General features: G+C 30.1%; 2 protein-coding genes across 2 annotated transcripts; one reads left to right on the top strand and one right to left on the bottom strand.

Annotated features, from left to right (window-relative positions):
- Positions 1-1,905: 1,905 nt before the first annotated feature.
- On the bottom strand, positions 1,906-3,876 carry LOC107926560 (F-box/LRR-repeat protein 3). Its single transcript, XM_016857444.2, has one exon. It carries the CDS (start codon positions 3,682-3,684, stop codon positions 2,266-2,268), a length of 1,419 nt encoding a protein of 472 aa, XP_016712933.2. The 5' UTR covers positions 3,685-3,876; the 3' UTR covers positions 1,906-2,265.
- Positions 3,877-4,733: 857 nt separating this feature from the next.
- LOC107926345 (uncharacterized) lies at positions 4,734-11,442 on the top strand. The gene is made up of 5 exons (XM_041098038.1): positions 4,734-5,064; positions 7,233-7,314; positions 8,365-8,446; positions 10,235-10,606; positions 10,682-11,442. The coding sequence occupies exons 4-5, from the start codon at positions 10,337-10,339 to the stop codon at positions 11,084-11,086; spliced, it is 675 nt and encodes a 224-aa protein (XP_040953972.1). The 5' UTR covers positions 4,734-5,064; positions 7,233-7,314; positions 8,365-8,446; positions 10,235-10,336; the 3' UTR covers positions 11,087-11,442.
- Positions 11,443-15,072: the final 3,630 nt, after the last annotated feature.

The raw sequence follows: 15,072 nt of genomic DNA on the forward strand, positions 1-15,072 counted from the left end.
CAATCTAACACTTAATACAAGGATTTCTATAGGTTTTACACTTTTTTTTTATTCCACCTAATTTGGAAACATTGCTAAAGTGACCAAATTGAGTTTGAAATTTGTTTTTTTTTAGAGTACACGTTTGAGTTTTTATACGAGGAAACTGTCCAAAAAGAACTACAACTTTACAATACTAACTGATATCTATCCCCGAGCAAATTAATTTCGTATAAACTATTTTTGTGAGTAGTTGGTCAAGCTAAAAAAACCAACTATGACACTTGTCTCTATGCTAATATGTGTATGTTTTAGATCTTCGATCACCTTAATTAAGTTATTGATTTTTTCAAAAGTTATCGCCAAGTACCATAATCTTAAATCAAAATAAAAGTATCATTAAATTATTGAAACAATATTTAATTCGATAATCAATCCCTTCGTTCCATTAAAAAATATAACACATTCAACTCAAATTTTTAGACCAACTTATGAAAGAAACCACACCAGAAATGGAAAATGAACTTACAATCAAAGAGTGCATGGTTCAAATCATCAACTTCTTGTTCGCACCATTGACACAAACATTGCTAATCAGATCAAAGGATTTTCTTTAATCAAGAATTGTTTGGTTATTATAGGTTCTTCGGTTATTAAATAAAGTATAAGCTAAATATATGTAGATACTCCCAAGAGAGTCACTTTCCCTAAAATATTTGTATTAATTTGGAAAATTAATTTCATGATCTCAAAATATCAATAGATTCAAATGTATTTCCACATTTTAATATCGAATTTTTACGTTTATAACAAAACCACCACATTGTTGTTTCTTTGAAACTTATTGGATTGATTGGGAGTAAATGTCGAACTGATAATGGTATGCTCCTTCTGCCATCCCCAAAATTTTCACATATTTGGAGGATCACGATGTTAATATACACATTTAATACGAGCTTCATAGAATCTGAACATGATAGTTGGTTGGTAAGAAATGCTCAAACTTTTCCAGTGTTGACATTTCCAAGCTATCAATAATATGATACATTTCTTGATGTAAACATGCCAATGGCTGAATTTAACCTTATATCCCTCCATGAATAAGACATGAGAACGCTTCAACAAACTAATTTAAAATATTAGCAGGAAGTGACTACTTTATTATTACAAAAGCAGCTCCTTTTATTACAGATAAGATACCCAAATCAAATTTCTGTGTGAACAACCAGAAAACAAGGGAGGCTATTTGGCTGCTTTCTATCTACTATTAAGACAACATTTTTCACTTACACTTGGGTGTAATTGCCAATTGAGTCTTACTTCAGTTGATATCAACATTGTTGTTAGTATAAAAGATATAAATTCGAGTGCATAAAAAAAATTTCGGGTGTAAATGTCAGATGAATATATGTGCGAAAAAAAGTTTTGATCATTTTTTTGGTTAAAATATGCTCCAAGTCCCTGTACTTTTCATACATTTGAAATTTAATACATCTACTTTTATTTCAAGAAATTTAATCATTTTACTTTCTGATTTCTAAATTCAAGTTCATTACACAGTCAATTTTTTTTTTTTATTTCAAAATGCTACACCAATGAATTTAACAGAAGACATTTAACAGTGTTGACAATTGGACTTGAATTTTGAAATCTAAAAAGTATAGGGACTAAATTCTTGAAAATAAAAGTAGAGGACTAAATTCCATATGTGCAAAGAGTAAATGGACTTGGAGTATATTTTAACCTTTTTAAAAAAAACATTTTCTAGATCCTTGGAGGGTTATATCTTCATATACATATCCAAAACTATGTCAAATACAAACAGTTGAAGAAAACTAAAGAGCCGGAACAAAAATAGGCAAATACCTTGACCCTTGAGCACAAATATATTGTAAACTGGATAGCAGATTCAAAAGAATGTAAACATTCACACTCAATTCACTCATAAACTTTTTTAAGGACCATGAATATGAAAATGAATTACAGCATGAACCCTAGACTTAGCTCGGTTTATATCTAGAGTTCGAATTCTAACATCTGCAATCCCTTCTTCTATTAGTTGCAGTTATTACAACAACAAACTGGTTTAGCATATGTTTATTCAGAGAGCAATGCAACTCCTCTCAATTCCAGAACATGAAGCAATGAAATATTTACAGCAAACAAGCAATATTTTTGGTGTGTGTGTATCCATACATACATACATAAATTTATATACATATATATACATACACACAGAGAGAGAGAGAGAGAGAGAGAGAATATGTACTTCAATCAATCAATTCATCAACCAGAAGTTACCTCTATAACTTTATGCAATGCCCATGTTCTTGCAATGTTAGAAACCTTGTTCTCCTCAACCACCATTTGTCTCATTTGTGAATAGTTCAAAATAAGGAACTCAACAGCCTCAGCTTCAATCCCAGGACAATTCATGATATCAACACTTTGTAAACACTTGATGTTCTTAGACATAGAAAACAATGTCACACCAGTTATCTTCCTACATCCTCTTAACTTCAAATCTGTCAGATTATTACATGAAATTAGCATTGAAGTGAGCTCTTTATCAACCAATAACTCATTATAAGACAAGTCTAATTTCCTCAACATCCTTAAATTTTGTCCCAAGGTAGCTAACAATCCTATCTCTCTTTCAACAACATCACAGTTTATCAATGCTAGTTCTTCAAGACTGTTATACAAGGCAGTCCCAAGTGTATTTAGACCTTCACCTGTAACAAGACAACAACTTTGAAGCTTAAGTGTTGAGAGATGTCTTAAATTCATCGCAACAGCTAAGAGATGAGTGTTGTTGAGGTCTAATGGTAATCTAAGGTCAAGTTTCTGCAAATTACACCGGCAAGTGTTTATGAATTCAAGTAAACCTTCTTTGCTTCCTCCATCATAAACCAATAGAGAATTCAATGAACCACAATTTTCAGCCAATTTTAATAAAACCCCATCAACAATACTCCTACATTTCCTAAAGTCAACTTCTTGAAGACCTTTAACACACAAGATAAATGATGAAAATGATTCACCATCACCAACACTTGCACAGTTCTTTAGCTGTAATTTCTTGAGCCTTTTACAGTTCCTCCATAGCCAACCAAGACCCTCATCACCTGCTTGAATCCCAGACAAAAACAGGGTTTCTAAACCGAATTCTGCATCCAATTCCTCATTTAAAAGCGACCCAAATTTATTAACTCCACTGGGGCATATATACAAACACAAATCCTTCAAACAGGGAAATGACACAATCCAGCTGAGATAAAGAGGTTTAGATAAAGAAACAGTGATACAAGTAAGTTGGGAACAAGATCTTGATAGTGAAAATAAAGAAGAAACAGAAACTGGACCAGCTAAGAACCTGAGATGATGAAGATTAGAACAAGAAGAAGAAACTATGAAAAGAAGGTGATCAGTAAAAGCAGTAGCAGTGCTTGAATTGGCGTTAGTGATTGAATCAGATAATACAAGAGAAAGAGAAGAAAGTGAAGGATAATAAGAAAGAAGAGAAGACAAAGAAACAAGCATTGAATTGTGAGGAAGAAACCTGAGAGAAAGTGAAGTTTTTGAGCTTCTATAAAGGTTAAGCCAGCGCTTTGAAACTAAAGACACTGTTAAAGCAGCTGATGGTGTTGATGGCAGCCTTTTGAATATTTCTTGTAATAATTCATCACATAACATGGTATCCATTACTGCAAATTATTCAAAGTTTTCTGGGGTTTTTGAATCGAAACACCCACATCAAGACTTCGAGTGTTTGACAACTGCTTTTCTGGGTATCATCTAAAAGGTTGAATTTTGATGATCAGGTGAGAGAGAGAAAATTGGGTTAGATTTGAAGTGTGAGTTGAGAATTTGAATAAGCGCAGATTGAAGCGCGTGTTTGACAAATGTAATTGTTGGGAGTTGAAAAGGACAGATTTCTCCATTGTTCCAACCTAAAAAAAGACGACTATTAGGGATTGAAAACTCGAATGTTCCTTCAATTATAAGTAAAAATATGCTCGAGAATTTGTATTAAGAGTTAGATTATATTTTATTTTTTATTAAAAATGAGTAAATCAATTATTATATGTTAAATTAAATAATATATTAGTTTTTCTATTAATAATTTCATCTTTTGTTAAAAACTTATGTGACTCACAGAATAATTATAATGTGACTATTGGCATACCTTATGCATCCCTTATTGACTTACATGGATCATTTTTAACCATATAAATGAATGAAAATTTCAACAGAATGATCGATTTATTTTTTTATCTAACATACAGGCACTAGCCCATTTTTTTAGTAGAATGGTCAAAATACAATCTTAACTCTTAATACAAGAGTCTCTCTCGTACATTTACCTATGCTATTAATATTATTTATGAGATTTGAAATTTTGAATATGACTTGATTGGTTAAAATATGTCATAAATCTTTGTGTTCTTCACAAATTTAGAATTTAGTCTTTGTGCTTTTATTTTTAGAAATTTAGTCTTTTTATTTTTTAAATTTCAAAATTAAAATCCAATTGTTAACCCTATTTTTTTTGTTAATTTTATTGTTGTGACATTTTGAAATAAAAAAATTCTCACTTAATAGTCATATAACTAAAAAAATAATTTGTAATGAACCTGAATTTAACAAAATAATTTTAATAGTGTTAACTATTATGTGATGTTTGGTTCGCTGTAATCGGTATGCCATTACGCCTCTATTCCGTAGGCCCACCAATTCCGTCGTTTGGTTGTGTGTAATACCCTATTACAGGCTTATTACATTACCCCCTATTCCGTGCAATCTGCTGCTTTCTATTCCCGAAGGAAAACTCAGTTTTGCTTCTGTTTTGTTTCTCCCAATTTCTTTTGCCCTGTTTTACCCTCCCAACCCGAAAGCCACCTTCACCCTCTCCCTCCCAACATCAAACAGAATCGCCCCTTACATTTTCCTTCTTCTGTCCCGTTAATTTTTCTGCTTGTTTATTGTTTAAGCTCCAGGAAAATCGAAGAGGCCTCATCGTTTTCGAGCAGGAACTAGGGCTCTGACAAGGTTTTTGATCTCAAAATTCTGACAAGGTTGCCTGTAAGTGGGGGTGTTTCTTTAACTTCAAACCTTGCAAATTGAGTCTCTTGTTTTGACTTTCTTGTTTGGTTCTTGACTAGGTCTCAAGATTTCCTTGATCTCCATCCTTTCTGGGAATGTTTTGAATTCCTTTTTGTCTGAAACTTGTAAAAAAGTGTTTGCTTTTACCAATTGCATTGGTTTATTGATTGATTTTCATGGAAATTGAATGGTGTTGTTTGGTTTTATTGAAATATGGATCCCTTTTTGTTCATCCTTTCTGTATGTCTTCGATTCTTATATGGCTCCAACTCTTCATTTTTCTTGAAATTTTTGTGTTCGACATGTTTTTAGACATGGGTTCGGGGTATCAAACATTTATACCTGAATCTGAGCAACATAGCTTTGATGTACCTGTGATAATATTTTGTGTGTTTTATGTGGATTTTCTGAATAGTCTTTCTATTTTTAGTTGCAACATATTCTTGCTTGATTTTGGATATTCCGTGGACTTTGTTGTTCGGTTCTTGATTGGCGTCAACTTCGTTTGTAGTAATTCTTGATTTTTAGTTTATGCACATATGCGATACAGAACAGTTGCTACATTCATAGGCTTCCATAGGCTTATGCATGGCTCTTGTTTGCATTCATAGGCTTCCAAGACAAATTGATGAACAGCTTGGTAAACTGATCATAATATGGGAATTCTCTTCTTTTGTTACAGAAATGAAATTTAGTCGTGTATATATTGGTTGTGCCATAATTTGTTTTAAGGAAACTTCACAAGTTAGTTGATTCATTTATTTTGATCCCAATAAACCTTTCATTCTTTTTCGTGCCCTATATTCCCAGATCTTCCATATTTTTCTTCTTATTTCTCCTTTTCCCAGTCATAGAAGCTTACTATTGAAGTGTTAGGACAATATTTACCAGAACAACCAAGAAAAAAAAGACTGGTCTTGTTTCACATCAGTATAAGAAGTAGAGCAACTTGAGTTTGTACCTGTGTTACTTATGCTCAAGTGTGTTCCAACACATGTATGTTCAATTTTCTATAATTTCCATGTATATGTGTTGGAAATAGGTGTCAGACACACATACTTAAAGAATAATGAAGAGTTGGAGTAATGTAGATTTTCACTTGGTTGAATTCAGAAGTGTTGTTTGGTTTTGGAGAGATTTTCAAATTTTAACATAAAATTACTGATCAATACTACTGCGAAGAATTATGACTTTTAAAGGCTTTCTTTGTGATCCATAAACATCACCACTTCTTTCTAAAAATTTGCAACCAGTGGTTTGAAGGGTTATTAGAGGCTGATTTAACATAATAAATTCTTGATTTTCATTTCATCATCATTTTTATCAGAATAGCTTGGTAGTTTAGTCTTCATTTAGCATTTAGGAAGGCAATTTCCTTGATCGGCTCAGGAAAGGAATGGCGATTTGGAGGTCTTTTAGCATTTGAGAATTCACTTTTATTGGCTATTTGAATTTCAGCCCATGGAGATGTTAAATAAAAAATGACTTTGCACCTTCTTAGCTATGTCTTTCACCTTCAAATTATAAGTCTGATGGAGGAATATAATCCAAGAAAGTGGCATGCTTTATCTTTGAAGGTCGTAATTTGAGAAGTTCTTTCTCATTTCTTGAACCCTATTTAGCGTACCATTTTCTTGGGCATGGCCAAAGTATCTGTTTGAGGCTCCACTAAGGAAGTGAAATGTGAAGGGGTATTGCTGAAGGCAGTAATGCATGATTTGCCTATTATGATCTAATATATGGTATTACTGAGTGAAGCATGCTGGTGAGTTTAATAGCCTTTAAGACATGCTACAAGTTCTCTTGAACATTTGTCTCTTTCTGTGGTAAGCTTGAGCCTTATTTCTAGTGGTTTGTCTATCACTGGTTTTCTCTCCTCCTGCCAGTGGTTATTGCTTGCTCTTACTATTTCTGAAAGTAAACCTCTCATAGAGTTTCCTTTCTTATGCTTCATGTGCTGCCAAATGTGTGAGTGTCTGGATAGTTTTACAAAACATTTTATGATGCCTGAAATTGTAATACTGGACTTGTGCATCACAATTAACAACAGATCTTCAGCTTCATTTTTTTTTCAATTTTACCTTCTTTTTTTCAATTGTAATACTGGACTTGTGCATCACAATCCATGGAACTTTTCTATTCTGCAGATAAAGCCAATCCCAAGTGGAAATCTGCCTCCTAATTTTGATCCTGTTGAAGGTTGCAAGCTTAATTCTCTGCCTCTGAAAGGTACCTTTTTTTGAAGCAATGTAGGAATGGGATAGCAATGTAGGGTGTTGGATTTATTTTTTCTTAATCAATTTATATATATATGATTTTGAATTCGGTTTTATTTAAAATATTTATTTCGATTTTAATTTTAAATTAATTTCTTCGATTTTACCTTAGTTTAATACAGTTAGAGTTTTTTATTTATTATTGAAAAGAATTAAAATTAAAACCACATTGATAAACTAACCAATTTTCCTAAAAACAATTTACTTTTACCTTGACTTTAGTAATGGAAAAGTGTGAAAAACGACAAAACACTATCAGAAGTCCATTCATTTCCTTTCGTTAAAGTAAAACTTTTTATTTATGCTTCATACCTATAAAATTATAGTATATTGAAACCCATTAAATTCGAGATTTTTTTATCACCCCTAATTGCGTCAATTTATCGTACATTTTATATATATTGAGAGAAATTTATGCTTAAAACCTAAAATATGGAACCATCTAAGTTTTAATAAATTCCCTATTTTCTTTTTGATATATGAAAATAAAAAAAAATTAGTTCCTACAAATATATAATCTTTCATTTTTTAAATGTTTAAAATATAAAATTTTAATAATATGAGTTGGCTACTCAACTCAATTCTATTTTATAATTAAAAAATGTCATGATTTTGATAGGATAAGAAAGATAATAAATAAAGGTTCCATTTAAAAGCATGATAAAAGAATATATATAAAAATAATATCATTTTATAATTATGATGTTTAAAATATGCTTTTTATATATATAATAGTACGAGTTTGAATTTTTTTATTTTAATTGACGAGAATATTTTGTACTTGTTATAATTATAAATTTAACAGATATCCTTTCATCAAGCTGTAATGAAAGAAAAGAATTGAATTTCAAGATTTTCTCTCTTCTTTTTTTTCCCTTTATCAAGCTGTAATGAAACAGATATCCATATAAAGAAATGAATTTTAAGTTGCAAAGATAATTTTAATTTCTATTTTTTGCCTCGTAAAGATTCTAAATTTGTATTGTTCATTTTTCTTTGATAGTGTGTTATTGCTTCCTATTGAAGCGGCTTGTTTGATTGCTTCCTCCACCCACAGTTGAGCGTCTTCTTTTCACACAATCACTGTAAGTTTTTTGGCAATTAAATTATTTAATTTAATTTTACTGTTATTGAAATTATGATTGGAGAAATGTGACCATTTTACTATGATTTGACAATATGGAACACATTAATATCTTGTAGTAATAACTCGTCTGCCTTTAATTGCACAAAGTGTGAGGCGTAAAAGAATTAGTATTGCATTGACATGGTTGCAAATCTGTAGAATTGCGAGTTGGTTCTTACTTACATTGGGTGCCAGTCATAGCCTACATACTTATAGACCAAGGATTAGGTCCTATATTTTAGATTTTTATGCACAACGGGATTATGTGAAAAGGCTTATATATGCTAGTGATGAGACCTGTATTGAACAAGTTAGGATGAATAGATTTGCCTTTTTTAAACTATGTGAGATGTTACAAACGTTAGGGGGATTGAAGTCGTCAAGGAACATGCTAGTTGATGAGAAAAGTGGCAATGTTTTTACATATCATTTCCCATCACCTTAAAAAATCGAGTTATCAAGCATCACTTCAATAGGTCCGGGAAAACTGTTAGCAGATCATTTCATAGTGTTTTAAATGCTATCATACGCTTACAAGATGTGTTATTTAAAAAGGCAGAGCCAATTATAGCTAATTCTTCAGACACAAGGTGGAAATGGTTTAAGGTATTGGACTGAGTTTTATATATAGCTTGTACAGAATTTAGTTGATTTAGATTTAAATTTAGTATCCTAACTCAAGGTTTTATAACATGTGATATAGAATTGTTTAGGTGCTCTTGATGGAGCCCACATCAAGATTAGGGTTCCAACAGTTGATAAACCTAGATATCGAACGCGAAAAGGTGACATAGTAACAAATATGCTAGGTGTTTGTACACCTGATATGCAATTTGTTTATGTTCTTCCTGGTTGGGAATGTTCTTTTGCTGATAGACAGGTTCTTCGAGATGCCATTAGTAGGAGACATGGACTAAAAGTTCCTCATGGTAAAATGGATAGTTAGAGGACTTTGAATTATTCATTAAGGTCAAACTTTTTGTGGTGAATTAATCATTTTTAAAAAAGTTTTTTTATAGGTTTTTATTATCTAGTTGATGCTGGATACACAAATTGTGAGGGATTTCTTGCACCTTTTAGAGGACAACGATATCATTTGAACGAGTGGCGTCAGGGTTATCAGCCAAGTTCTCCGCAAGAGTTTTTTAATATGAAACATGCCTCAGCACGTAATGTTATTGAAAGATGTTTTGGGTTATTAAAAATTAGATGGGGAATACTTAGGAGTCCATCATTCTATCCTGTAAGGGTGCACAATAGAATCATTATTGCATGTTGTTTGCTCCATAATTTTATTCAAACCCATATGAGTATTGATCTTATTGAAGCAGATGTGGGAGAAGGATTACCTAGTAATGTGGTAGATGACGATGAACCGAATATCGTAAATATTCATCCATCGGATGCTTGGGCTACTTGGAGGATGAAACTAGCCAACCAAATGTTCAATGAATGGCAAGCATCTAGAAATTAGTTAGGTTTAGGGACAAAATGATTTTGAGTTAATTTGTTTATATTATGTTATGTATCTAGTTTGTGAAATTTTGGTGGTATTTGAATTGTTTTTTGTATTGTACTAAACTTGTTGAATTATAATTTAATTTCTTTTCATTCATCATGTGTTATAATTTTATACAGTGTTGAGCTTTTGATTCATGATATTGAACTTAAATTTAATTTTATAAAGTGTTCACCTTTTGATTCATGATATTAATAGTAATTAATATAATTTGTTTTTTTTCTTAAGATAATTATGTCAGGTGTTTCAGAATCAAATGCTTTTTCTCAAGCTTCTTGAGGAACCAAAAGGAAATGGGTTCCAGAAGAAAATGTACCATTGGTTTCCTGCATGGTGGACTTGCACAATGTTGGAACATTTAATGCTGATACCGGGTTTAAAGCCGATTATTTAAACGAGCTGGAAAGAATGCTAGAAAAGGCTTTATCCAATGCAATGTTGAAGGCTAGACCTAATATTGAATCGAGGATTAGGTTACTAAAAAGGGATTGGTCAATCGTGTATGACATGCTTAATGACCAAAACAATAGCGGTTTTGGTTGGGACGAGCATAGGCAGCTCGTTGTTGTTGAAGATGCGGTTTGGGACTCTTATTTAAATGTAAGAATTATTTCAAGTCTTTATTATCTTATTTTTACCAAACTTATAACTAATATGATTTCCTCATTTTTATAGAGTCATAAAGATGCCGGTCAATTCAGACATCGCAGTTTCCCTTACTACAACAAACTTACTGCCATATACGTAAGAGATCAAGCGACTGGGAAAGATGCTCAAACAGCCACTGATGTTATTGAAGAAATAAATGTTCAGGATGTACATACTGCAGATATTAATGAAGAAAGAAACGAATTCTATGACTGCGAAGCTGATGTCTCTTTGGATGAGATGGATGTTTCTGCTACGGAGCCGCAAACAGATAGAAACCAAGGGGGTTCCTCATCTTCAAAGAAGAAAAAAAGCATTCTGATGCAACTGATCATTTTTCTTCTTCATTTCATGATGCTACCACTTTATTGGCGGAAAACATGCGGGCCATTGGCGAACAAATCAGTAGGAGTATTGCCTCTGATGTGGTAGTTCAACAAAAGTCAGAAGAATTCCAGATCATCCAAGAAAAAGCTATAAATTTATATTCAACCTTATGTGAAATAGAAGGTTTAACAGTGGATGAGCGGTATCGAGCATTGAGTAAAATTCCAGATCATCCAACTCAAATGCTCGTTTTCTTTAGTTTACCTTTTGATGTGCGGTTGGAATTGGTCAGAAGATTTCTTGCTGACCATTAAACTTTTTATTTCTGTTGATGATATTTTCATAACTTTTTCTGTTTGTAATATTTGGGATGGTATGTCATTACAATCTTCTAACTTTTTGATGTTCTAAAACTGTATAACATATGGATTATGACATAGAATTTCATGAATTTCATTTAATCTTTTGTTAATATATGAAAATTATGTTTATGCAAAATATAATTCTCAAGTTATTAATTACTGCTAATATTTTTTTATTGTAGAATAATTAAATTATTTGTTCCACTAATGATATTTTAGCACATTAAAATATGTATTGCAGTTTAAAAATAATAAAGTAGATTATAAATTATATTTAATAATAATTATTTTAAATTATATTTTATAGTATTATATAGTATGATTTTAGTAAATTCATATAAGAATATTTAATACTAAAGAATTTTATCAAATTATATATTTTTATTAAATTATATTTAATAATAATTATTTTAAATTATATTTTATAGTATTATATATTATGATTTTAGTAAATTCATATAAGAATATTTAATACTAAGAATTTTATTAAATTATATATTTTTATTAAATTATATTTAATAATAATTATTTTAAATTATATTTTATAGTATTTTATATTATGATTTTAGTAAATTCATATAGGAATATTTAATACTAAGAATTTTATTAAATTATATATTTTTGTTAAATTATATTTAATAATAATTATTTTAAATTATATTTTATAGTATTATATATTATGATTTTAGTAAATTCATATATTTTATTAAATTATATATTTTTATTAAATTATATTTAATAATAATTAGTATTATATATTATGATTTTAGTAAATTCATATATTTTATTAAATTATATATTTTTATTAAATTACATTTAATAATAATTATGTTAAAATATGATTAAATTATTTATTATTTATATTAATAATCTTATTAAAATTTAATAACAATAACAATAATCATCTACCTACAAAAAATTCTGCTAAGGGTATTCTAGTCATTATAGTTTTTTCCTTATGCTATTACAACATCATTCCATTCAACTAAACACAAGAATACTATTACGCATCTATTCCATTCTATTCAACCAAACAAAAGGATTATCTATTACGCCTCTATTACATTACGCATTTATTCCATTACACCTTTATTCCATTACAGCAAACCAAACGTGCTCTTATATTTGAATTTTAGAATTAGAAAAGTAGAAATACTAAATTCCTAAAAATAAAAGCACATATACTACATTTCCAATTTATGAAAAATACAAATACTTGTGACATATTTTAACCTGACTAGATTTTACCATTTTAGTTAAAGTTTTATTTATTTCTTACATAAATTTCTAACAAATATATATATTCACCCATATTGTAGGTATATCTAATGGGTTGGGCTACCGGGCCTGACCTGACGGCCCGCTCGAAAAATGAGAGGGTTCGGGTAAAAATATAGGCCCAAAATATGGGTTTGAGTAAAAAAATGAGGCTCGTTTAGAGAACGGGCTGGGCTTGGGTAAAACTCTTTGGCCCGACCCGAATTATATATTAAATATATTTTTTATTTTTAATCAAATATACTTTTTAATCAAATATATATTAAATATATACTTTTTTGGTGTTGTAAAATTTAATATGGGCCGGGCCGGGCTTAGCAATTTTTTTTCGGGGCGGGCTTGGACAAATTTTTAGGCTCATATTTTGAGCCGGGCCGGGCATTGGCCTAAAAAATGGGCCTAAAATTTTTTCTGGGTCCGACTCGACCCGACTTATGATCACCTCTATTTGACAGGGTATCATTTCAATTACGAAATTACTAAAATACATTATCATATATAAATTAAGTTATACTTTTATGAGGAAGTTTTTGTCTTCTTATTTAATAAATCAATAAAAATTTGATAATAATGAGATTTAAACTCCCAACATCATAAATGATAAACAATCAGTTTTATCATTATAACCAAAAAAATCAATTGATTTTATGTGAACTTTTAATATGTATATTTGTTACTTTCAAAACAAATATATTTGTTACTTACATAATAAGGACCGATCTCTTAGTGTGCATGGCCTTGTGAATTTAATGTTTCCGACGGTCATTTTTCTTCCCCAATGGCTATAAATGGTAATAAACTTATTCCTTGGTATAAATGGACCTCAAGAACACTTCAAGATAGAGGAGAGGAATATTTAGGCATAGTAATTAAGAGAAAAGCTTCAAATTTTTTGTTTCTTTATTTTCTCTTGCACATATCTATTAGGTACTTATTATTATTCTCACATCTATTCTTTGAGAAAGCTTAACATTTGTAAAGACACACATTTGAGAGGTCTTTATTGTTCACATATTTCTTTGTATTACAAAAAGCTACTTAAGGTTTTTGAGATGGAAAACCTTAAATGAATTGTAAAAGGTGTTAGTTGAGTCTTGTAAAAATTAGAGGTTCTGGTTAAGCTATAAAAACTAGGGGGAATGTTCTATCTTAGCCTTGTGAAAATATAGGGATTGTAAATGTTATATTTTCTTCTTGAAAGATATCAATTCAAGTATAGTGAATTGGGAGAAAATCCTTAGTTGAGGTATACTAAGGTAGTAGATATAGACAATTGTGGCTGAACCACTATAAACCCAAGCTTTTCTTCCTTTTTCTCATCATTTAGAAAAGTTTGTAAATAGATTTAAAATATCAATTCACCATCTCTTGATATTTTTAAGCCTAACAAATTTATCAATTAAATCAAGTGGAGTGATAAAAGATTTATATAAAATATTTCTCAATCTCCACCACTTTCTACTAGGATTTTGTCCCCTTAATCCAATTATTTTGTTATTATTATTGTAATTTTTTGAATAAATTTGTTAAATAAAATTCCATAGTAAAATTATTATCTTTTGTATAAAATACTATTTATTCAATTAATTAAATTATTTTCTCAACTCAACTTTAATTCCGTCAAAATCATGATGACTTTACCATATTAGAATCTAAAAGTAAATAAATTTTAATTCTCTTGTTTTGTAAATCTACAATACCCAATTAATTTAATTTTCAATTCAAGCTCAATTATTTAATTAAAATTAATTAAATAATAATTCAAAGAAATTAAATTAAATTCTAAGTTATCTATTATTCCTTTCAAGAAAATGCATTTATTGCTGATAGTAATCAAATATTCTATTTTTCTTTTGTTGTTTTCATTTTTTTATTGTATCAATTCTAATGCAATCCATACGTGGCTGTGTTTGAGCTACCGAATGAACCAATCGAAAATATATAATTAGAGCTTAAATAATTTATAATTAAGTTTAAACTCTTCTTTTATTAGTTACAACATTGTTTAATTATGGAGTCAATCCATTAAATATACCATAATTAAACTCTCAATTATATACCATTATGAAATCAAATTAGGTTTATGTTTTGTCCAATGACCTAGTTAAATTCGTAAGCTCTTTCAAGTAACTTTTATGGCAATCCATCTCATACTACATTACCTAGTCTTTATTAAATGAATTACCTCTTGGGTGGTAATGATATTGTCTGTGATTTTCTACTGACACAAAGCTCACCTAATTGGGAGCTATGAGTAACAAGGTATTTTTTTATAAGACTAACCTAAATTTTTTTATTAATTACGTAAATGGCCTATTTTTTTTGATAAAACACGTCAATGATTTAAAATCTACAGTGAAAATTGGTGGAGCCAAAGAGTTTGGCGCCACCAACATGCCACGTTAGCAACTGGGTTAAAAAATTATTTTTTTGGTGGAGCCATATAGAATA

This window comes from Gossypium hirsutum, chromosome D07, assembly GCF_007990345.1.
Source record: "Gossypium hirsutum isolate 1008001.06 chromosome D07, Gossypium_hirsutum_v2.1, whole genome shotgun sequence".
In the NCBI taxonomy this organism is placed as follows: domain Eukaryota; kingdom Viridiplantae; phylum Streptophyta; class Magnoliopsida; order Malvales; family Malvaceae; genus Gossypium; species Gossypium hirsutum.

Bases quoted from the DNA above. Each gene is read 5' to 3' on its own strand.
- LOC107926560 (XM_016857444.2), bottom strand. From the start codon at position 3,684: ATGGATACCATGTTATGTGATGAATTATTACAAGAAATATTCAAAAGG.
- LOC107926345 (XM_041098038.1), top strand. From the start codon at position 10,337: ATGGTGGACTTGCACAATGTTGGAACATTTAATGCTGATACCGGGTTT. The intron at 10,607-10,681 runs GTAAGAATTATT...TCATTTTTATAG, and splicing joins TTTGGGACTCTTATTTAAAT to AGTCATAAAGATGCCGGTCA.